At 45.1% G+C, this 24,486-nt stretch overlaps 1 protein-coding gene across 3 annotated transcripts; it reads left to right on the forward strand.

Moving 5' to 3' along the window:
- The first annotated feature begins 5,273 nt into the window (after nucleotides 1-5,273).
- On the forward strand, nucleotides 5,274-24,447 carry LOC106580754 (aggrecan core protein). 3 transcript variants are annotated; one of them, XM_014162161.2, is made up of 15 exons: nucleotides 5,275-5,671; nucleotides 12,002-12,084; nucleotides 12,373-12,759; nucleotides 13,456-13,630; nucleotides 13,750-13,898; nucleotides 13,987-14,280; nucleotides 14,410-14,918; nucleotides 15,018-16,089; nucleotides 17,320-19,587; nucleotides 21,347-21,454; nucleotides 21,583-21,741; nucleotides 22,271-22,353; nucleotides 22,619-22,763; nucleotides 22,869-23,051; nucleotides 23,205-24,447. In XM_014162161.2, exons 1-15 carry the CDS (start codon nucleotides 5,667-5,669, stop codon nucleotides 23,330-23,332), a joined length of 5,748 nt encoding a protein of 1,915 aa, XP_014017636.2. In that variant the 5' UTR covers nucleotides 5,275-5,666; the 3' UTR covers nucleotides 23,333-24,447. The 3 variants fall into 3 exon arrangements, with proteins under 3 accessions (XP_014017610.2, XP_014017636.2, XP_014017619.2); XM_014162135.2 differs by having other exon boundaries at nucleotides 5,274-5,671; nucleotides 14,410-16,089; XM_014162144.2 differs by having other exon boundaries at nucleotides 13,771-13,898; nucleotides 14,410-16,089.
- Nucleotides 24,448-24,486: the final 39 nt, after the last annotated feature.

Raw genomic sequence — 24,486 nt, forward strand, 5'->3', positions numbered from 1 at the left:
GCATACTTCCAAAGTTTTGGCAAAATGGCTTAAGGACAACAAAGTCATGGTATTGGAGTGGCCATCACAAAGCCCTGACCTCAATCCTATAGAAAATGTGTGGTCAGAACTTGAAAAGCGTGTACGAGCAAGGAGGCATAGAAACCTGACTCAGTTACACCAGCTCTGTCAGGAGGAATGGGCCAAAATTCCCCCAACTTATTGTGGGAGGGTTGTGGAAGGCTACCCGAAACGTTTGACCTAAGTTAAACAATTTAAAGGCAATGCTACCAAATACTAATTGAGTGTATGTAAACTTCTGACCCACTGGTAATGTGATGAAAGAAATAAAAGCTGAAATAAATAATTCTCTCTACTATTATTCTGACGTTTCACATTCTTAAAATAAAGTGGTGATCCTAACTGACCTAAGACAGGGAATTTTTACTAGGATTAAATGTCAGGAATTGTGAAAACTGAGTTTAAATGTATTTGGCTAAGGTGTATGTAAACTTCTGACTTCAACTGTATATAATTGGCGGTATCAGAAGGAAGCCCATAAAATTGTCAGACTCCAGTCACCCAAGTTATAGACTGTTTTCTCTGCTACCGCATGGCAAGGAGTACCAGAGCGCCAATTCTAGAACCAAAAGGCTCCTCAACAGCTTCTACCCCCATGCCATAAGACTGCTGAGCAATTCATAAAATCGCCACCGGGACAATTTACATTGACCCCCCCCCCCCGGCCTTTTTGTACACTGCTGCTACTCGCTGTTTGTTTGTTACCTATGCATAGTCACTTCGCCACCCACCTACAGTGAGGGAAAAAAGTATTTGATCCCCTGCTGATTTTGTACATTCTCCCACTGACAAAGAAATAATCAGTCTATAATTTTAATGGTAGGTTTATTTGAACAGTGAGAGACAGAATAACAACAAAAAAATCCAGAAAAACACTTCAAAAATGTTATAAAATGATTTGCATTTTAATGAGGGAAATAAGTATTTCACCCCTCTGCAAAACATGACTTAGTACTTGGTGGCAAAACCCTTGTTGGCTATCACAGAGGTCAGACGTTTCTTGTAGTTGGCCACCAGGTTTGCACACATCTCAGGAGGGATTTTGTCCCACTCCTCTTTGCAGATCTTCTCCAAGTCATTAAGGTTTCGAGGCTGACGTTTGGCAACTCGAACCTTCAGCTCCCTCCACAGATTTTCTATGGGATTAAGGTCTAGAGACTGGCTAGGCCACTCCAGGACCTTAATGTGCTTCTTCTTGAGCCACTCCTTTGTTGCTTTGGCCGTGTGTTTTGGGTCATTGTCATGCTGGAATACCTATCCATGACCCATTTTCAATGCCCTGGCTGAGGGAAGGAGGTTCTCACCCAAGATTTGACGGTACATGGCCCCGTCCATCATCCCTTTGATACGGTGAAGTTGTCCTGTCCCCTTAGCAGAAAAACACCCCCAAAGCATAATGTTTCCACTTCCATGTTTGACGGTGGGGATGGTGTTCTTGGGGTCATAGGCAGCATTCCTCCTCCTCCAAACACGGCAAGTTGAGTTGATGCCAGAGGTCTCCATTTTGGTCTCATCTGACCACAACACTTTCACCCAGTTGTCCTCTGAATCATTCAGATGTTCATTGGCAAACTTCAGACGGGCATGTATATGTGCTTTCTTGAGCAGGGGGACCTTGCGGGCGCTGCAGGATTTCAGTCCTTCACGGCGTAGTGTGTTAACAATTGTTTTCTTGGTGACTATGGTCCCAGCTGCCTTGAGATCATTGACAAGATCCTCCCGTGTAGTTCTGGGCTGATTCCTCACCATTCTCATGATCATTGCAACTCCACGAGGTGAGATCTTGCATGGAGCCCCAGGCCGAGGGAGATTGACAGTTCTTTTGTGTTTCTTCCATTTGCGAATAATCGCACCAACTGTTGTCACCTTCTCACCAAGCTGCTTGGCGATGGTCTTGTAGCCCATTCCAGCCTTGTGTAGGTCTACAATCTTGTCCCTGACATCCTTGGAGAGCTCTTTGGTCTTGGCCATGGTGGAGAGTTTGGAATCTGATTGATTGATTGCTTCTGTGGACAGGTGTCTTTTATACAGGTAACAAACTGAGATTAGGAGCACTCCCTTTAAGAGTGTGCTCCTAATCTAAACTCGCTACCTGTATAAAAGACACCTGGGAGCCAGAAATCTTTCTGATTGAGAGGGGGTCAAATACTTATTTCCCTTATTTAAATGCAAATCAATTTATAACATTTTTGACATGCATTTTTCTGGATTTTTTTGTTGTTATTCTGTCTCTCACTGTTCAAATAAACCTACCATTAAAATTATAGACTAATCATTTCTTTGTCAGTGGGCAAACGTACAAAATCAGCAGGGGATCAAATACTTTTTTCCCTCACTGTACATGTACAGATTATCTCAACTAGCCTGTACCCCTGCACACTGACTCGGTACTGGTGCCCCATGTATATAGCCTCGTTATTCTTATTGTGTTACTTTTTATTTTACTCTGCTTGGTAAATATTTTCTTCTTGAACTGCACTGTTGGTTAAGGGCTTGTAAGTAAGCATTTCACGGTAAAGTCTACAATTGTTGTATTCGGCGCATGTGACAAAGTTTGATTTGATTTGATAATAACCATTACACAAAGGCAATTGTATGTCTGTCCAGGGACTTAAGATTGAACAGGGGTTTCCAGAATCTTTCCAAAAGGGTTCTTGTGAAAGTAGACTGTGGTCCTATTGACTCACAACTGGTAACAAGACACCGTTCAACACAACAGTGTGCCAGACCAGTGTGATTAGACTACAGCCCCAGTAGTCATTAAACCAACCTCATGCATTGTCGTCCAGTTGTTTCTTTTCAGTGGATAATGTAGCGACGCATTAGCTCAATGGCAATACTCAATTAAAAGCATTTGTGTCAAATCTAAAAACAATTTCAACTCGAAATCACATTTATTCATGTTACTGTTGTTGACTTATACTTCAGTGCTGTGGGACCCATAAAGAGAGGCCCCTGTTGTACCTTCTGCCTGGGTCAGGGTGTGAAACGCGTGCTACTGCCTTTGGCTGTTTTGTTTTCCCCCCTCCCTCATTGAAGTCCTATGCTAGGTATTCAAGGAGAACCGTTCTGATCTTCTCATGTCAGCCTTGGCCTACCTCTATAGACCGAGCAGGCAACTGAAAACCACAGTATCGCCACCGCTGGTGCCAGAGCTCCTGATGGCTAAATCCAGGACATTACACATTCTCGCCAGAATGTACCAGTGATTCTGAAAGGGCACGCCACTCTATGCCAGTCTTCCCGGCTGCCACCCATTCACTGGTTACGTGGATCCTTGTTTTACATTGACGGACATCTTGACTCTTCACAATAACTATTCACTGAGGTTAAAAGACAATTCATTTCACAAAAAATCTTTAACTTGTTGGAGCTTTCCATCATTTCCTCTTGTCAGATGGTTTTTACCATTTCATGTCAAGGAATAAATTGTCTCTCATGCATATTCACTTGTAACTCCACTCCCACTTGTGTAGGCACCGCAGAGTGGACCTTTACAAATGGCAGAGAAGCCTGAGCTCTACAGTTTCCCACAAAATGCCTGTAGGTACCATGCAGAGAAGTCATTGCGTAAGGTTGAGAAATGACCTATCAATGCATTCATCAGTGACACAGCTGAAGAAGTATTCAGTCTGTGAGATAAGCCAAACAGGTTCTCATTAATATTGATTTGAAAAGGCAGTAAAGTATTACAGCAGTGGAACAATCAGGTCAGTGATCAGATTTAATCCCAGGTGGAATGCATGTCTTTGTGCCATGAAGGGATATAGCTGAATGAATTGGGAAACGTTGCCTGGAATTAAAGTATTCCCAGAGCAAGTTATTTAAGTTGTAACATACATGTATTTTCTACAATTATGTTTTGGCCCTCACATCATTATCTATTATAACATTGACATGGATGGTCGCAATAACCAATAATGAACTAACTAGACATTGGGTGGGAAGTGCATGGCGAAAATATCGGGCGACTCTCTGAGCCAGCCTACCATCATATCCATGCCTCTGGGCCTGCAGTCCAACAGCGGCGTCCGTCCCACTGGCTTCCCAGCACCTATGTTGACCGTCCCGCACCATGCCTATATGTTAGATTCCTCCACAGCCCGCCACTCGGCCGCGACTGTCAGCTGAGCAAGGCTATGAACAAAGCCGTATTCACCCTCCCCTCTTACCAAGCCTCTTGCTCAGCACTACTACCATGCTACACCCACTTTTCTAACTTCTGTCTGTTCATACCGTTGGACCATTAAAACCTCTGTGGGTGGCCAGCATCCACACTCTGTCCACAAGTGGTGAGCATAGCAGACATGAATCACGACTCTGACTCTGCAGCCTGTCTGCGAGAAAGTAAGGTCCTGCTTTGTGTCTAGTCGGAAATCTGTACATAATCGTTTCCCACATCATTTCAACCTGTATCATGTATCACTTTTATAGGAAACTGGGTTAACTCTGATGGCTGTGAAAGGACAAATAGTTCACCCACATACTCATATTGTTGTGCAAGTAATCCAACACAGGTCTTGATGAATCCCACAGAGATCTTGTTAAATTGAAAACTGAAATTGCATAAGCATCCAAATGGAACTCAAAGCAATGTGATTGTGACACTTGACCTTTGTTTGGCCTTTCATGTTGTCAACAGGTTGAGCAAAAATATCTGCTATCATCCACATGTTAATCAAGATTATCCCAGATTAATAACCCTTAATTATCCCTTTGTGCAGGGGCACATAATGAGGATAATTTTAGATTGTTCACCATTAGCTGTTAACCCTCAGTCTTGGATGAATTGCTATTTTCTTGCCGGGGAGCTTATAGGAGGAGTATTTTAATGAAGAGTTCCTCTCTCCTTTTTATGAGTGATCAGCGATGGTCATAACTGGTCATATTCTTCATGACAGGCAATGAATAGGCCTAATCAAATCACCATGATATGTGCTCTTCTCACTGAATTTGGAGCGTGGAAACAAATTATTAAAGTGGTTTACAAGTTTGGTTGGTCAATTTAAACATTTACACGATTGCTCTAAATAAAAAAAATTAAAGATTGAAAAACCAGCAGACTGAAGTGCTGTTTATTTTAATTGTAGTATAGGTAACTGGAGTATGTGAATGGGTGCTGCTGGTAGCCTATAGGGCTATAATGCTTATCCCACTGCAGCATCCTCAGTGGTACCCTCTGCTGCGAGATGGTGTGGGATCGCAACTTTGAATTCAGGCTATTGACTTCTGATATTAATATCCACTAAAGTGACTCCTTCAACCTGCATGCTTGTGGGCGATTAATTTGTCCTTTTCGTTATTCATCGCGCAAATGGGAAAGTGTTCTTGGTCAGAGGAAGAAAGTGGGCTGTTCAAGATTTTGGTGTGCATAATTCTCTGTCCCCCTATCCCAATCCCTCTTTACTTTGCTTCCTTCGCTGGCGGACGGAGCTCAAGTCGTTCTTTAGCTTTTTCAATTCAACTTGGGGAATCCTCGTACCTGACAACCCATTGTCTAATTTCATTCAAATTTGGTGGAAAAATAATTATTAGAAGTTGCACCTGTCGAGTCTGCTTCAAAATACAAAGGTCCACAGAAAGGATACTTTGAGAGGGTCGTTTAAATGAGGTAGGTGATGGATTTGTAAATCATATATTTTTGGCATGTCCTTGATAAATATAAGCATACATTTCTGTCGCAAAATAACACGTTTTGTTCATGAATTAGCCAACAAATGTTTTTTCGTTGTGTAAATCAAACATAAAATGCTCAATACATTTTGCCATAATTATAGCCATTTAGAGACATTTTCGAAAAACGTTTTAAACAATATAGCCTATATTTTTCGTCAGAAATATATAATAAAATATTTTCTATCACCTCTTTTAGCCTACTGTTATTGCTATTCTGTAGGTCAAAATGACAATTTTATGGAAGTTTATTTTGATATGAAGTTATTTTGACTTACCACGAACCCACAATCTCAAGTATTCAATGTAAAATAACATTTTCCTCATGCGTTGTTTGCTGAGCACAGTTAAGCAGGATCCAGACAGATTGTACCTGCTACAGTGCTGTGTAAGGATTCACTCCAAACTGATTTTATTAAGTAAATCGCATGGGGCAATGCACACTGTCGTTGTAGGCCTACTTGTACCTATAGAAATACAAGTTGTAATGTACTCCAAACTGGCTACATATGGACATTCTGTGACAGGGAATACAGCATATTTTCCACAACCAACTACTGTATTGACATTAATACCAGTGGCTTTGTTTAAACATATTGATTAAGACATACAGATCGCTGAACTGGAAAGGGAAAGGGTGATACCTAGTCAGTTGCACAACTGAATGCATTCAACTGAAATGTGTCTTCCGCATTTAAGGCAGTGGGGCTGCCTTAATCAACATCCACGTCATCGGCGCCCGGGGAACAACTGTCCATCTAAGGCTTGGACCTTTTGATGCCAGTTGATATTTCAGTGGGCTAACACAGATGTTTTGTGGAATGTCAAGTGATAGTTACATTGGAACAGGTAGTTAGTTGCTCTACACCTCTCACAGTCAGCATACCTATTTGGCTAGTTTTCTTCATAGTAAGGGGCACTTACAATATATAGGCTATTTCATGACATCTCAGTGTTGATTTATCAACACCTCTGTTTCTAAGTTGATGTTGTCGTTTTAAAAGAGCTAACGTCGACCCATACAATACGTTGAACTAGTTTAGTACTATGCCCCAAGCAGGACCTTTCCGATACAGTATGTATGTCAACAAGCCTTGTACTTTTACATGGAAAAGTGGAACTGTAAACGTTTACGTGTGAGAGAGCTCCCCAAGCCCAGTCTGGCCCCTGGATGTGCTCATCACTCAAGCCCCAGGTAGGGACAGCCATGAGGAGCTCCCTGAAATATGAAGAGGAGTGTGAGGTGAGCAGAGGAAGTGACACGCATGCCCTACCCAAGTGGACTCTACTGCATGGAGTGGAGGGAGAGAGAGAGGGCAGGGTGAGTGCATGACCACTCTGCTGTCCAAGAAACAGAATAATTAACTTCTGTTTGTCAGCTTGAAACTTTTATCGTTTTTTATATTTAAATATTCATCCAACCAGTCACCGGAAAAACGATAAGGAGGTGTGTATCATAGTATATGCCATTTAGCAGACACTTTTATCCAAAGCGACTTACTGTATTTTCGTGTGTGGCCCCTGTGGGAATCGAACCAACAAACCTTGGCTTAGCAAGCACCATGCTCTACCAACTGAGCCTCACAGGACCTTTATTATTATCTCTTCCATAAAGAAAGTAGAGGCAAATAAAAATAAAGGTGTACTTTGATGACACCTAGCTGAGTTTTAACAGGGCCGGATAATGCCCTAGTTGTCAGCCTGACGTTACTGGTCTCTTAATCATGTTCCTATGTATGATCAAGTAGCTATATCCTCCTTGCAGCCTGACTGTCAAGACAGACACTTTGATGCTGTGGTATCTGGCTTATCCTTCTCAGTTTGACTAACCTTGCAAATATGACCGTCCATTGCAAATATGAGATCGCTGGTTTCTAAATAGGTCATTGCACCATCTTCGTGCTGTTGACTGACGAGAGTGGACTGATTTGGTGTACTGCTGTGAGAGTTGCCACAGTTTGCCTTGACAGTCTTCCATAAGCCCTTTAAGCGCTCAGAAGCTCTACATTTCTTGCCTAATCAGCCCGTGGCACAGGCTACAAATTGGCCAGGGCCTCCTCCCCCCATCCACCTCCATGAGTCAGTCCCTTTGGCTGGAGTGGCTAACGGCTAAAGCTAATAGCAATATGGCTAATGTCACTCCTCAGTTGGACCTTCTGTTGTGTCCTGCCCTGCCGGAGGGGCACTGCTCAATCCCACCAAAGCTTCCTTCCTGTTGACTTTCTCTCTCTTTCCTCTCTTAGTGCACTCTGTAGAATTTTGCCCCCCCCCCATCTCTCTCTCTCATAGCCCCTGTCTTTCTCATTCTCTCCCCCCCCCTTTTTTGCTTCCTACAAGCCTGGGCCTGTGAGGGGGTATGGGTTGCCCCTAGAGATGGGCAGATGGAGTCATTTGAGGTAACGCAAGGCAGGATTGGAGGATGGGCGTGGTGGTGGGGTGGAACGAGGCCGGGTAATGGAGGGTGGCAGACTGGCAACAGTGGTGGTCGGTGCCATTTCCATGAAAGGAGGGGGAGTCACTCAGATTCGGGAACTATACGAAAATAATGACTAGGACAGCTGGTGTTTGATAAGCTACAGAGGAGAGAGGCTGTGTGGGCCAGGTGTGTGTGTTCGTGTTTACAGTATCTCATTCTATTTGACCATAGAGAGTGACGTATCAAACCATTACTTAAGCCAAAAGAGAAATAATCTGTTACTAACCCTCCCTCATTGAATCAGTCCAAGAAAGTATAAGTCCACTTACAGAGGTACTTACACACCCACACACTTCCCCCTTCCCACCACCATCATCCCCATCACCAACACTGTATACTGCAGTCCTTCAGCCTAAAATGACCTTTCTTGGTCAGACCAAGGTGAAGTCATTGGTTATTCCAGCCACTTGTGATGCACATCTAAGCACTTCTGAGGTTGCCTGGGATGCGTCCTCCCCTCTCTCTCTCTCTCTCTCCCCAGAGGAAGCCCTCTCCCTCTCCCTCTCTCTCCTTGGAGTATGGAATAGTGTCATGGCTAAGGGCCATGTGCCCAACACAGGGAAGAAAACTACTGTGTGTGTGTGTGTGAGTGTGAGTGTGAGTGTGAGTGTGTGTGTGTGTGTGTGTGTGTGTGTGTGTGTGTTAGAGTTTGGCGATATGAACAAAAATCCATATCATGATAAATTTACTGATTTATCATGATAATGATAAGTTGAACGATAAGTTTACAAGTTACTTTTTTATATTACACTTAAAACTACTTCTACCTCTTTGAATGTTGTGGCTACCATTGTCCCGTTTCATTTCAAACTTCACATTCCTCTAGTAAAGGCTACTTATCATTATTATCGATATCAGTAAAATGCCCTCGATAAATGGTTGGTTCGGTCTGTATCGATCATTTTGGGGTTTATTGTCCCAGCTCTAGTGTGTGTGTGTGTGTGTGTGTGTGTGTGTGTGTGTGTGTGTGTGTGTGTGTGTGTGTGTGTGTGTGTGTGTGTGTGTGTGTGTGAATATTGGGGGGTGGTGATGTTTTGGGTGTTGGGGGAAAGGAATACATATCAATGCTGTCTGCTTATATACTTAATTAACAGTCATAGGATTGAGGAAGATTGAATGGAGGGTAATTGAGGAACCGGACAAAAAATACTTAATTTTCCTAGAAACCGGAGCTGAGACAAGTAGGAGAGGGAAGTCTGCCAGTGTGACAGTTCATTTGCTTGTCCACATTCTCTCCATCTACTGTTATGGATACTTCCACAGTTCTGTCAGCTCCCTAATTTCATTTCAACTGACAGTTATGATGTGGATGATTTACCCAATGATTTTCTTCACAGGTTCGAGACAGTTTTGTTCATGTGCAATTTACCAACTTCTATCTTCACTAATCTCCACTGTATTATCAGAGATCACACTCTAACAACCCCCATGTTTACTAATGGATTTACAGTTTATGTTATGCAATAGGTCACTTTACTTCAAACTTTGAAAAGAGAGTTTTACATGGGAACTTTGGGTAATTGATCATTAAGCAACAATCGGATTACTACAAAACCAACATTAATTTCTGCCTTGATTTCTAGTTAATTTAGTTCTTCTTGACCTAATTCCAGTTCCTGATGTGATTTTCCACAATATCAGGATTCTATATAAAAGTGAAGCAACAATCCAGACAGGCAGTGTAGTGTATAGGTTGAGATTCTCTTCCTCTAACCTCATCACTGGGTGCTTGTAAAATAGCTTGTAAAAAAGATTAAAGGGTCTGGATGTGACTTTTACAGTTATTCGGCTTAATCTACAATGGGCTGTCAGTAGACATTTCCTCCTGCTTCTCCATTTAGCAGAATCATCATTTCCTCCTAAGTCAAACTTTAGGACATCAAGACATTTGAATTATAGGGATATATCTGCAGGTAGAATAGTCATTATAAAGATAATTGGCCTGATGATACATGAATGCCACCTACAGTAATAGATAGTTCAGGTTGAATAAACAATTCACGTTGACTATATAGTTGAAGTTAGACTTGCATTTGAATAAAGGCAATGTACTGTACACTCAGTGTACAAAACATTAAGAACGCCTGTTCTGGCCATGACATAGACTGACCAGGTGAATCCAGGTGAAAGCTATGATCCCATATTGATGTGTAGACAATCAGTGTAGATGAAGGGGAGGAGACAAGTTAATTAAAAAATGATTTTTAAGCCTTGAGAAAATTAAGACCTGGATTGTGTATGTGTGCCATACAAAGGGTGAATGGGCAAGACAAAAGATTTAAGTGCCTTTGAATGGGGGTATGGTATTAGGTGCCAGGCTCACCGGTTTGTGTCAAGAAAGGCAACGCTGCTGGGTTATTCACGCTCAACAGTTTCCCATTTGTATGAAGAATGGTCCACCACCCAAAGGACATCCAGCCAACTTGGAACGCTTTTGACACCTTGTAGAGTCCATGACCTGGCAAACTGAGGCTGTTCTGAGGGCAAAATGGGTCTGATCAATAATAGGAAGGTGTTCTTAATGTTTTGTCCACTCAGTGTAGATTCTCTAACAGTGAGAAAGTGATCACTAAAGCAACCAGTGCACTGGGTTTGCAGCATGACTTCGCAGTTCATTCACCAACACATCCAGTGGGAGGGGGGACTCTATTCATGTATACATTTTTGCATCCTCTAAGAAACGCACTGCTCATTTGAATACACCGGCCTGCTCAGAATGGGTAATGTGGCGGTCCTATCGAGTCAGTGGGGGAAATGTGTAGCTGTGTCTGTGTGTCTTTGGTGCATGGGTAATGTTGATGGGGTGGTTGGGGTTTAACATTTAGGTTGCTCAAAGGGATATAATGATGATAAAGCAGTGGAGTTGGAGAAAGAGTTTTGTGCCATGCCATCCTGGAGGAATTTGGGGGACATCAGAATTCTGCTCACACTCGAGAGCTCCCAAAGTCTGACTCATGCCAGCTGGATAACACCAAGGCCACACAGACAGTTACTCTCTAACACAATCTAGTTGACTGATGCAAAAAGGCACAGCAACTTTATCGGCGCACGCGCACACGCGCACACGCACGCACACACACACACACACACACACACACACACACACACACACACACACACACACACACACACACACACACACACACACACACACACACACACACACTACCTGACTAATGACACTCCTTGACTTAAAGAGATTTATATACACATGTAAAAACCCAATACCCCACAAAGACATATCCATAGTCTCATCAATGAACTTATTGGAAGCTTAACAAAATTCTGCAGAACTAAAGAACAATCCCTCACACTTGTCATACAAATCAATTTGTCAAAATGAAGAATGAATATTTGTTATTTCAAAAGGACCTCAGCTTGATCAGGACTGACGTTGCATGTGATGGATTAACACACCATCCTATCCGTTCTCAAGGTCTCTGCTAAATGTCAGCGCTGATGTCTTAGCCACAGCTTTTACTTTACGGTCGTAGAGGCTGAGGTGGCTGGTGAAAGCTGGCCACTTGCCACTGTCTAGTAATATACTCTGAGGTTGATGAATGACTGTAAGCATGAATCAATATTTGTATATTTTTTTACCTTGTCTCTAGGTATCCAAAGAGGCCGCAGGACCCTCTGAGAGTTATTGAGGAGTCATCCCTACCTCTTTGCCTCTTCTCACTTTCTCTACAGCACTTCTCCATTTGTCTATTAAGCTGTCACTATAATAATAATGTCTTTCTCTCTTTGTCTCTCTCTCCCCCTCCACCTCTCTTTTTCTCTGTATTGCAGATTGGAGATGCTCCTGTCTTTGCTGCTGTGTGCCATCTGTCCACTCGTCCTACCGTCCTCCTCTACCCCCAGCCAAGCCTCAGGTGCGTGACTACCCCGTCATCCCTGGCTATACTGACATCCATTCAGTTATCTATGACCTTTGACTTCTAAGGGTATAGGGGCACTTTTTAATCACTCCCCCATCATTCATAGTTTTTGCTGACACAAACACACTCTGGAAACAATTTTAGAAGGTGTGACTTTAGGAGCAGAAATCAACAAATAACACAACTGCAACCTGAGACACGCCTCCCCCAATTGTTTTTAAACTGTGAACCTTTTGACTGTATAAAGTCAGCAATTTAACCCCTTCATTCTGCACTCTCCAGATGACTCCAGACTCCTACAGGTGACCATCCCTACGACCCCTCCCTTATCTGCCGTCTTGGGGGGCTCTCTTACCCTACCTTGCCTGGTGTCTCTGTCCTACCCGCCCCCCAACACAAATGGCCGCCGCGCCGTACTCTCCCTACCAAGGGTCAAGTGGAGCGTGCTGTCCCAGGGACACGAGACTGAGATCCTGGTGGCCCGAGGGGACAGGGTGAAGGTCAGCGAGGCCTACAAGGACCGAGCCTCCCTGCTCCATTACGCCTCCTCCCCAGCTGACCTCACCCTGAGGCTGGAGGGCCTGCAGTACAACGACTCTGGCTTCTACCGCTGTGAGGTGCAGCAGGGCCTGGAGGATGCCGACGATGTGGCTCAGGTCAAGGTCAAAGGTGAGGCCAGGGGTTGATGTCATAGATGTAGGGGATAAACCAGAGTTCCTGACCAATAACAGTAACAACTCAGGAGTGCGTGTGTCAAGGCTTGTGGCTTGTGATCCCTTATTGATGTCACTTGTTACATCCACTTCAATCAGTGTAGATGAAGGGGAGGAGGCAGGTTAAAGAAGGACTTTTAAGCCTTGATACAATTGAGACATGGATTGTGTATGTGTGCCATTCAGAGGGTGAATGGGCTAGACAAAATATTTAAGTGTCTTTGAACGGGGTATGGTAGTAGGTGCCAGGTGCACCGGTTTGTGTCAAGAACGGCAACGCTCCTGGGTTTTTCACGCTCAACAGTTTCCCGTGTGTACGTGGGCCAGAACCCCTGTGGAACGCTTTCGACACCTTGTAGAGTCCATGGCCCAACGAAATTAGGCTGTTCTGGTGCAACTCGATATTAGGAATGTGTTCTTTATGTTCTGTACACTTATAGTACATTTCTGTACCTTTATAATGTCATACAAATTCTGCTGAGATGAATTGGTTGTCCCACCCTATGCACCCAGCAAGTAATAGATTATGGATTGCCTGACCAGAGAAGTTTGTAACCTAATAAATCAGATATAGCCTACCCTTGTGAATGTAGCTGTAGTTCACACAAAATACTGAATCTGAAATAACGCCAAGACTGTGGACCTTCAACAGGGGTGGTGTTCCACTACCGGGATGCTTCCAGTCGCTATGCCTTTACCTTTGCGCAGGCCCGGGATGCCTGTGAGGAGATTGGGGCTCACATCGCCACCCCAGAGCAGCTCTTGGCAGCCTACCACAGTGGCTATGAGCAGTGTGATGCAGGCTGGCTCTCAGACCACTCAGTGAGGTAAGGGCCAGGCAGATAAAAGACCACTGTAAATTTTCTCTCATATCAAGTGGACACAGATAGAGAGATGCTTCAGTAGACTTTCCCCCCTGTTATAACAGTTGTTTAACACTATGTAGTATTGACACTCTTCTCCACAGATATCCCATTCAGATGCCACGGGAGGGATGTTTTGGAGACATGGACGGGCATCCTGGAGTGAGGAACTATGGGCTGCTGGAACGTGATGAGCTGTACGATGTATACTGTTATGTGGAGAATATAGAGGGTAAGAAAATCTGTTATTTATTGGAGTATTTCATCAATTTGATCAAGTGCAGATTATCACAATCTGATTTCTCCCTCCATATATACAGGGGAAGTGTTCCATGGATCTGCCCCCCAAAGTTTCACCCTATGGGAAGCTAAGGCCTATTGTCTGGCTCAGGGAGCTGAGCTGGCTACCACAGGTCAGCTGTATGCAGCCTGGAATGACGGACTGAACGCCTGCAGCCCGGGGTGGTTGGCTGATGGGAGTGTACGCTACCCCATTGTCACTCCCAGGGAGCGTTGTGGTGGAGGGGAGCCTGGGGTCAGGACTGTCTATCGCCATTTGAACCAGACAGGCTTTCCAGAGGCACACACTCGCCACGACACTTACTGCTTCCGAGGTAAGAGCTTTTGAAAGCATAGATATTGATGTTATACTGGGTTTCAGTAGTGGCATCCAAACTCAGTTCCTACTGTATTCTAAGTCATCCTCTGGCCTAACTTTTATTCATTGCCCTTGCATCTGACAGGTAACAGCAACACTCACACCGAATCTCCCCATGATTACCTGGCAACAGAGCCAGAGGACATCGGCCAGGACATTGTGACGCTGTCTGAGCCTCTGGAGGAATTCAGCCTGGGTCAGGTGACGGAGCAGGTGGTGAGCAAAGAAGCTCAGGGCTCCCTGACTGCCATCCCTGTTCCAGAGGAGCAGCACCCATCAGAGCATATAGAGGAGCAAGGGGCTGGCCCTGGAGAGCAGTACCCAGAGCAGGGGGCTGTCCCTGGAGAGCAGCACCCAGAGCAGAGGGCTGTCCCTGGAGAGCAGTACCCAGAGCAGGGGGCTGTCCCTGGAGAGCAGTACCCAGAGCAGGTGGCTGTCCCTGGAGAACAGTACCCAGAGCAGGTGGCTGTCCCTGGAGAGCAGTACCCAGAGCAGGTGGCTGTCCCTGGAGAGCAGTACCCAGAGCAGGTGGCTGTCCCTGGAGAGCAGTACCCAGAGCAGGTGGCTGTCCCTAGAGAGCAGTACCCAGAGGAGGTGGCTGTCCCTGGAGAGCAGTACCCAGAGCAGGTGGCTGTCCCTGGAGAGCAGTACCCAGAGCAGGTGGCTGTCCCTAGAGAGCAGTACCCAGAGGAGGTGGCTGTCTCTGGGGAGCACGGAGAAGAACAGGGGTTTGTTCCTGGAGAACACGGAGAGGACCCATTCACCCCCACATCCTTCCCCCAAGACCTGGAGCCCACAGAGGACACCTGGCAGCCAGTGAAAGAGGTCAGCAACCCAGAATCATATCAGCCTGCCCCTGAGGAGGCAAACTTAGACTCAAACTACCCAGTCACACCCTATGATGAGCTGAATGCAAACCCAACACTGTATCCACCTTCTCCTGAGACAAATGATGAATCAGGTGATCTTACAACTGCTCATGAAGACAACATTAGTAGCCCCGATCCCTACCAGCCCGTGTCAGAGTCAAACGTGGAATCAGGAGAGCTCTCTATAGAGGGTGTACCAGGGACTGCTCTGGAGGCCCCTGTGCCCACCACAGGGTATGAGGAGGTGGACGGGTCCAGTGATCCACAGCCCATGCCTGGCACAACCCCTGAGAGTGGTGAGTCTCAGTATGGTATTTCAGAGGAAAGCCATCTGCAAACAGGGATCACCCAGGAGACCGAACACTACACTTTTACCTCTGAGACCGCAGGCTACAATGTTTCAGGAGTTGAAGCCACTACTAGTCATGACAGCTCTCCAGAGGAGCAACTGGAAAGTGGGCTGCCCACACCTCCTGAGGAGGACCACTCCGGAGATGAGCATGTCATCCAGGAGCATGTCACAGACACAGACTCGGTCTACCCAAGCACCTCTTACGACCTCTCAGGAGGGTCCATCAGGCCTGAGGGAGCCATCGCTGGGGGTGTCGAGGAGACATCTGTATCTTCCACTTCACCTCACAAGGAAACGGAGCTCTTCCCTGACCAGTCCACCACTCAGCCTCCATACTGGGAGAACACACCTGAATACCGCCTTACCAACTCTGTGGACCCCAGTGCCAGTGTCCTTCTCCCTGAGGAGCATACCACATCACTGGACTCATTGGTCCTCCAGACAGGGGAGAACAGTGGCTCTGCTACTGCTGAGTCAGGAGACCTGGCTACCCTAAGCCCAGTGGAGATGGACCCCTATGGACTGATCCCTACCTCTGAATATGGTGAGTCCATAGAGAAGCCTTTCTGTGCATAAGGGGTATTTTTTTATTTATGTAATGTACTGAAGATTTAGTGCAGTAATTATTCAGATGTGTATTTAATGGTATTGAATGACATAAAAAGCATGAGCTGGCGCATCCCTAAAAAAGGTGGTAGAGGTGCTGACTAATGGCGTGTAAATTGTATTTATTAATTGAACCTTTATTTTACCAGGTAAGTTGACTGAGAACACATTCTCATTTACAGCAACGACCTGGGGTATAGTTACACGGGAGAGGAGGGGGATGAATGAGCCAATTGGAAGCTGGGGATGATATGATGGTATGAGGGCCAGATTGGGAATTTAACCACTGGGGTTAACACCCCTACTCTTACGATAAGTGCCATGGGATCTTTAGTGACCACAGAGAGTCAAGACAACCGTTTAACGTCCTGTCCGAAAGACAGCACCCTACCCAATCACTGCCCTGGGGCATTGGGATATTGTTTTAGACCAGAGGAAAGAGTGCCTCCTACTGGCCCTCCAACACCACTTCCAGCAGCATCTGGTCTCCCATCCAGGGACCGACCAGGACAAACCCTGCTTAGCTTCAGAGCCAAGCCAGCAGTGGGATGCAGGGTGGTATTCTATAAAAAGCTATAACATTGTAGGCTATTAAAAATAACAAATAAAATAAGAGAGTCGCACACTCTATATACAAGCTTCAGTAATTTATTTGATAAACCACCAATATTTCAGCATCACTGTGCCTTCTTCAGGGTAATGTCATGAATGCCTACATAACCTGGTTCAAGCATTCATGACATTACCTTGAAGAAGGCACAGTGATGCCGAAACATTGGTGGTTTACCCAATAAATTACTGGAAGCTTGTACAGTATTTATTTTACGTTGATTTAACTAGGCAAGTCAGTTAAGAACAAATTCTTATTTTCAATGACGGCCTAGGAACAGTGGGTCAACTGCCTTGTTCAGGGGCAGAGCAACAGATTTTTACCTTGTCAGTTCGGGGAATCGATCTTGCAACCTTTCGGTTACTTGTCCAACGCTCTAATCACTAAGCTACCTGCCGCCCTGTATATAGACTGCAACTCTCTTTATTAAATTACATGAAAACATCGGTGCATATGTAATGTGATAACATTTATTTTATTAAGAGCTGAACACTCAAGTGTGGACAGGGTTACACTAACTGTAGGCTTGAATAATGTTTGTGATCTGTTTCCTGGCAGCTTTTGACCCCACTCAGGAACAGTCTGGTGTCACGTCACCCGACTCCTCAACCCTAGATGACCGTGTGGAGCAGGAGGCAGGAGGCACAGTGGACTCATTACCAGAGGTTTCCATGGGCTCCACTGACGAAGTCCTCACAGTTACTTATAACACTGGCTCTAGTGAAGCCTCTGGGGTCCACGAGGGAATGCTTGACGTTACCCTCTTGACATCCCCCATAGCTATAACCTATTCCCCCCCGACCCAGCGATCCGTGGAAGCAGAGGCCAGCTCCCCAGGTGACTTCATAACCTTCATCCCAGAATCCAGCGTTCCATCTGGGTTTGATCCCCTGGAGGAAGGGCTGGAGAAGGTGGAGCAAGAGGGGTTGGGTGAAATCCCAGAAGTAGTCGAAACTACTACCCCAGAGACAGCTTCTGGTGAGGAGGGGAGTGGAGATGAACAGAATGGTCAGGAGGTGAGTGGAGACGAGAAGAGTGGTCAGGAGGCGAGTGGAGATGAGGAGAGTGGTCAGGAGGCGAGTGGAGACGAGGAGAGTGGTCAGGAGGCGAGTGGAGACGAGGAGAGTGGTCAGGAAGCGAGTGGAGACGAGGAGAGTAGCCAGGAGGCGAGTGGAGACGAGGAGAGTGGTCAGGAGGCGAGTGGTCAGGAGGCGAGTGGTCAGGAGGCGAGTGGAGATGAGGAGAGTGGCCAGGAGGTGAGTGGAGATGAGAAGAGTGGTCAGGAGGCGAGTGGAGACAAGGAGAGTGGCCAGGAGGCAAGTGGAGACAAGGAGAGTGGCCAGGAGGCAAGTGGAGATGAGAAGAGTGGTCAGGAGGCGAGTGGAGACAAGGAGAGTGGCCAGGAGGCGAGTGGAGACAAGGAGAGTGGTCAGGAGGCGAGTGGAGATGAGAAGAGTGGTCAGGAGGCGAGTGGAGACAAGGAGAGTGGCCAGGAGGCGAGTGGAGACGAGGAGAGTGGTCAGGAGGCGAGTGGAGACAAGGAGAGTGGCCAGGAGGCGAGTGGAGACAAGGAGAGTGGTCAGGAGGCGAGTGGGGACGAGAAGAGTGGTCAGGAGGCGAGTGGAGACAAGGAGAGTGGCCAGGAGGCGAGTGGAGACGAGGAGAGTGGTCAGGAGGCGAGTGGAGACAAGGAGAGTGGCCAGGAGGCGAGTGGAGACAAGGAGAGTGGCCAGGAGGCGAGTGGAGACAAGGAGAGTGGTCAGGAGGCGAGTGGAGATGAGAAGAGTGGTCAGGAGGCGAGTGGAGACAAGGAGAGTGGCCAGGAGGCGAGTGGAGACGAGGAGAGTGGTCAGGAGGCGAGTGGAGACAAGGAGAGTGGCCAGGAGGCGAGTGGAGACAAGGAGAGTGGTCAGGAGGCGAGTGGGGACGAGAAGAGTGGTCAGGAGGCGAGTGTAGACAAGGAGAGTGGCCAGGAGGCGAGTGGAGACGATGAGAGTGGTCAGGAGGCGAGTGGAGACGAGGAGAGTGTTCAGGAGGCGAGTGGAGACGAGGAGAGTGGTCAGGAGGCGAGTGGAGACGAGGAGAGTGGTCAGGAGGCGAGTGGAGAAGAGGAGAGTGGTCAGGAGGCGAGTGGAGACGAGGAGAGTGGTCAGGAGGCGAGTGGAGACGAGGAGAGTGGTCAGGAGGCGAGTGGAGACAAGGAGAGTGGTCAGGAGGTGAGTGGAAATGAGGACAGTGACCAGGAGGTGAGTGGCCAAGAGGGAGTAGAGTCTGGCACAGGATCAGGATCAGGCGAGGAGCACTCTGCATCTGCTGAATCTGGAGAAAGCTCAGGGATCCTTGAACCAGAAGTCCCATACATCAATGAAACTGTCACTCCCATCAATGGCACAACTGTCAATGGCACAGATGAAAGCGAGCCTGAGTCGAGCACAGATGCACCCTCTACTGACATGGAGGTCACGCTGCTCCCTGACTTATCCCAGACCCCCGTGCCCTCCCCCACCGTACCCCAGGAGTCCCGGGCCGATGCAGATCTGGAGTACAGTGGGGAGACCTCAGTCACGGAGGACCCTGACTCCATCACTCCACCCACTAAGGAGCCTGAGGAGACCTCCAGCCCGACGCCCACCACAGAGGACTACGATGACCAGACCACGACGGCAGCACCCCTATATCCAGAGGACTACGATGACCAGACCACGACGGCAGCACCCCTTTATCCAGAGGACTACGATGACCAGACCACGACGGCAGCAGCCCAGGACGTTGATGAGGAGAAACTGATTACCACTCCTACTACTCCAAGATTTGGGAACATTTCAGGTAACGTTCAATGCAAGTCAAACCATGACAATTATTTGAATGCATGTGTTAATGCAAAATATAATTGCATACTTTCTACCATATACCTCACCTTAAATTACTCACTTGACTCTTGTATTTATTTGATGGTCTCATGCCTCCCCCACTCTGCTTAGTCATTAGAAGGTTAAAAAACATTGCTATCACATGGCAGTCAGAGTAAACAACTGACTCAGCAAAAGAAGGGGATTATCATTGTTTCTGTTGGAGGTAAACACAGCAGGGGGAGCTGTCTCTGTTCATAGCAGCAAAGGATTGGGAACATAATATGCAGTGACCTCCAAAGGTATTCGTACAGTGACAATTTTGGTTTTTGTTTTGGCTCTACTCCAGCACTTCGGATTTGAAATGATACAATGACCATGAAATTCGAAACACTTCTACATTAATGTGGATGCTACCATGATTACGGATAACCATGAATGAATCGTGAATGATGATGACTGAGAAAGTTACAGAGGCATAGATAACATACCCCTCCAAAAGTGTTTAGAAACATATTCTATTCTTATTTCCAATAAAAGTGACTCCAAAATGACACATTACATTATTCACCATTTATTTGTATTGAGCACAAAATAATCTGAAACACAACCAAAACAAATGCATCCAACAGGTTTGTAGTCACAAGCTTGATGTACTGTATTTAGTCATTGTGTGCTAGGAATATTGGACCAAATACTAATCTTTCAACTACTTGAATACACATAAGTGAATTTGTCCAAATACTTTTGGTTGCCTAAAATGGGGGGACTATCTACAAAAAGTGCTGTAAGTTCACCCGATATGTATGAAAATACCCTTACATAAAAGCTGAAAGTCTGCACTTTAAGCTCATAGTCATTGTATCATTTCAAAGCACTGGAGTACAAAGCCAAAACAAAAATAAATAAAGGGGCAGTGCAGTCATAAAAGGATTTCCTGTTTTTTGTAATGATATGATATGAAATAACACTCTGAAATTGTAAAAATGATGATAATTCCCTTTTAGTACAAGAGCTTTTTTAGAAGAAAAAAAAAATACCTGGAATTTCAGCCTGTTCAGGTGGGAGGGAGTTTTTGGCCCACAGCATGACATCACAATCTGATCTGATTATTCTGAACAATGACTAGTCATCTTTTATTTGCATATGTATCCTCTTACTTTAAAGGGGCTCTAGAGTCTAGACAATCCTATCTGCCAAGCAGGGCTGTATATGTAAATATATTTAAATTTGTATCAACAAGCTCACACAATCATACTGAGCATTTCAATGGCAACAGGAGACTCAGGAAGTTATTTTCAAGTAGTTATTTTCATTTATTAGACATACAGTGATGATTTAAAAATACAATTTAAAGACTGCATGGGGGCATTAACAAAATGGCATGGTAAAAAAGAGCATGGAAGCATATGTGCTGAAAACATTTGAAAAGGTCAACTATGTCTAAAATTTCCTCAGCGCAGGGGCTTGAATAGGTAAAATTCTATTTTCTATAAACTGAACTCTCAGGCCACTGTAGACCTATAGTCAGTCAGTGATGATGAGTACTGTTGGTATAATTGCTCCCTCCAGTGGCAGTCAAATAAATTCCCATGTAAATCAACAATAAAGTGAACCCGTCGTATCTGTCCTTTACATTGAATTGAACACACACACATACCAAAAACATTTTAGATATGTTGTTACTGTATTTACATTGGTGCCAATGCTTGTCCTCTCCTACGTTTGTGTCTCAGATGCCTGCCTAGATAATCCTTGTTCCAACGGGGGAACATGTGTCGACAGTGGGTCTTCAACCAAGTGCCTTTGCTTGCCCACCTATGGAGGAGACATGTGCCAGACAGGTACAGTAACAGATTTCATGTTTTGTTTTCTCAAAGATAATGTTGAAATAGTTAACATATCGCTCCCCCTTATGTATATTTTTGTCTCCTCTGTGTGCGTCTAACCTCTTCTTCTTCATTTTGGTCAGACCTGGAGGTGTGTGAGCCGGGTTGGGAAAAGTTCATGGGCTTCTGTTACCGACATTTCACCAAGCGTCAGGGCTGGGAGGTGGCAGAGCAGCAATGTCGTTTGTGTGGCGCTCACCTGATCTCGGTCATGACCCCTGAGGAACAGGACTACATTAATGGTACAGCAGGCCTGAAAACATGTCCTTTGATCTTGTAACAGACAGCTCAGAGTGCTCTGCATAACTTGACCTGTGTAACCCTCATGCGTGGATTGTTAAAAAGGTGTAATTCAATCACTTAAATGGGAAAATTTAATTTAACTATTTATCATAGCTTCATTCAGTGTGAACAGAACTTACAGTCCTGAAATGCATAAACTGAATGCGTAATGACCCCTCTGTAACCCCAGTACCATCTGTGAGGAATATTTTGTAAACTAATTAATTAATTTGTTTAAAGGTTGTATGGTCCAGGGAAGACGCAACATTGTCTTCTTTCATGTCATTACCTGCCATTCACTAATTTTACCGTGAAACATGGGAGGGCTTTGATGCCAGTGTTAATATTGTGTCTGGAAATATGGAGGAGATGATTATCTAGCATTCCTCAGTTGTTTCCCATGGCCTGTATTCTTACAGCGGCCCCTACTTGCTAGTTAGCGAGTGTTTGCAGTTCCAAAGTCACAGTGAGCTCTCTCTTTCCCTTTAGATAAGTACAGAGAGTACCAGTGGATGGGACTGAATGACAGAACCATAGAGGGAGACTTCCGCTGGTCTGACGGGAATCCTCTGGTGAGTCTCACATAGTTGGTATTCCCATCAAATATGTCTAGGTTCTCCATACACATAATGTTATTTGCATGAACGTGCCTCTGGGATTGTATCCCATTGGTATACAGAACATCCTCACTTATGTTTTGTAAGACCTGATGCAAAAATAACCTCCTCCTGGTATGTGATCTGCTTCTCAATGCTACTTCTCAGCTACTGTATATGTGAACTAACAGTATTAAAACTCCTCTACTTCTTCATCATCCTTCCCATCTTTCTCTGCCAGTTGTATGAGAACTGGTACCGGGGCCAGCCGGACAGTTACTTCCTGTCTGGAGAGGACTGTGTGGTGATGGTATGGCATGACGGGGGGCGCTGGAGCGATGTGCCCTGTAACTACCACCTCTCCTACACCTGCAAGAAGGGCACCTGTGAGTACACAACCAAAACCACCACGGTAGTGTAGCATAGAAGTCCTCAATCTCTCAGTATGGTTTTAATGTATTTGCACCCCTAACAGCATTATTTCTGTTCAGCTTTCTGTGGCCAGCCCCCTGTCATTGCCAATGCCAAGGTGTTTGGTAAGTCACATCTGCGCTACGAGACTAACTCCAAGGTGCGCTACTACTGTGAAGAAGGATTCCTCCAGACACAGAACCCCGTCATTAAGTGCCTATCCAACGGCCAATGGGAGGAGGCTTTGATCACCTGTCACCCTGGTGAGGACAGACATTCATTCTATTGACTGACATAAAACAAAATGAATGTATGATGTGTGTGATTGGTCTCTAATGTTATCATTGTATGACTCGCTTAAGTTATTTTGTGCTCTACTGTGATAATGACATGGTGTAACTGCTATGTTTTTCCAGCCCTGACCGACTTGGCAGAGCGAGAGCAGAAGGTCACGACGCCACCCTATCAGAACGAGGGGGTGGAGGTGGTGGACACAGCCACGGAGAAAGCCACTTCAGAGTTCTGGGACATCAAGTGGAACTAATAAGCTCATCAAACTCAATATGCCCCTTCCCTCTGCCCCCTTCCCTGGAATCCTATGTTCCACTCAAAGACTGTCCAACCTTGTCCCTCCAACAAGGTGGAGCCTTGTAAAATAAATGTTCTCCCTGAGAACGAGTCATCACATTCCTGTCACCTTCTCTTTCCAGAATAAACCCATTTAGAAAATCAACAGACTTGATGTTACTTGGACCTAGTGCCGATCGATTACACTTACAATAAGAGTACATCCCAACATAAGGCCACGATTAGAGGAAATGGATCAAATTTGCAAAGTACAGTTTGTCATTGGAATGAGCTTTAACGAAGATGTCCCATCCATCATTGTGCTTGTTTGTTGTATAATGATATGTGATTGTTGACTAGTGAAATTCTTTGATATTCACCTGTGCTACGACACTGTTGGATTACTGTATTTGACTGTGAGTAACATATATTATGACATGCTTATGATGGTATACAGTATGATTTTGATGGAGAGTTTTAGTAAAGTGCAACCTAAATCTCAACCTCAGCTGGTCTGACATTAACCGAAGCCACTTTCCCACTCTCTGCCACAAAGACAGAATTAAGATGTCCACTTTCGTATGCTTTTGTATAAGAAAATCTCCTTATCAATCCATATCTTCTCAATTCCCACAACACAAAGCATTTTCTCAACATGTCCTCTTATCTGGTGCTTTGTTTTTCAGGTGTCTTATGAACTTTGGACCCAATATTAGAAGCCAATATCCACTTTTAAAGTACTTGGTTTGAAAATAGCCAGAATCCAAAGTTTTTTTTTTATACTCTCGTAAAAACGTAATCACTAAGATACTAGGAAGAACATGTGAAAATGTCCACAATGGTATTTCCGTTTTCATGCATCAATGATGTCATTGTCTTAGTTCCATTGGAAGTACTACTGTACGTTGGTAGTTTAACAGTAATTAAATAATACTAATTGTAAATCCCATTTGTGACTGCACAATTGCATATTGAACTTGTTATGAAAGAAAAAATGTAATTGTAAAACTAATTAAAAAGGAGATGGATTACATGAAAATAAGAAAAATAAGAGTTTTTGGAGAGTAGAAAATAAATATCTAATAAAATGAATTGATTACAATGTATTTATCCATGTGAATATGGTTGCAT

This window comes from Salmo salar, chromosome ssa02, assembly GCF_905237065.1.
Source record: "Salmo salar chromosome ssa02, Ssal_v3.1, whole genome shotgun sequence".
Taxonomy (NCBI): Eukaryota; Metazoa; Chordata; class Actinopteri; order Salmoniformes; family Salmonidae; genus Salmo; species Salmo salar.

What these genes read in the sequence shown, in the direction of transcription:
- LOC106580754 (XM_014162135.2), top strand. An exon ending in AGGAGACATGTGCCAGACAG is followed by an intron (nt 21,455 to 21,582) that starts GTACAGTAACAG and finishes CATTTTGGTCAG; the next exon opens with ACCTGGAGGTGTGTGAGCCG. An exon ending in TTTGATCACCTGTCACCCTG is followed by an intron (nt 23,052 to 23,204) that starts GTGAGGACAGAC and finishes ATGTTTTTCCAG; the next exon opens with CCCTGACCGACTTGGCAGAG.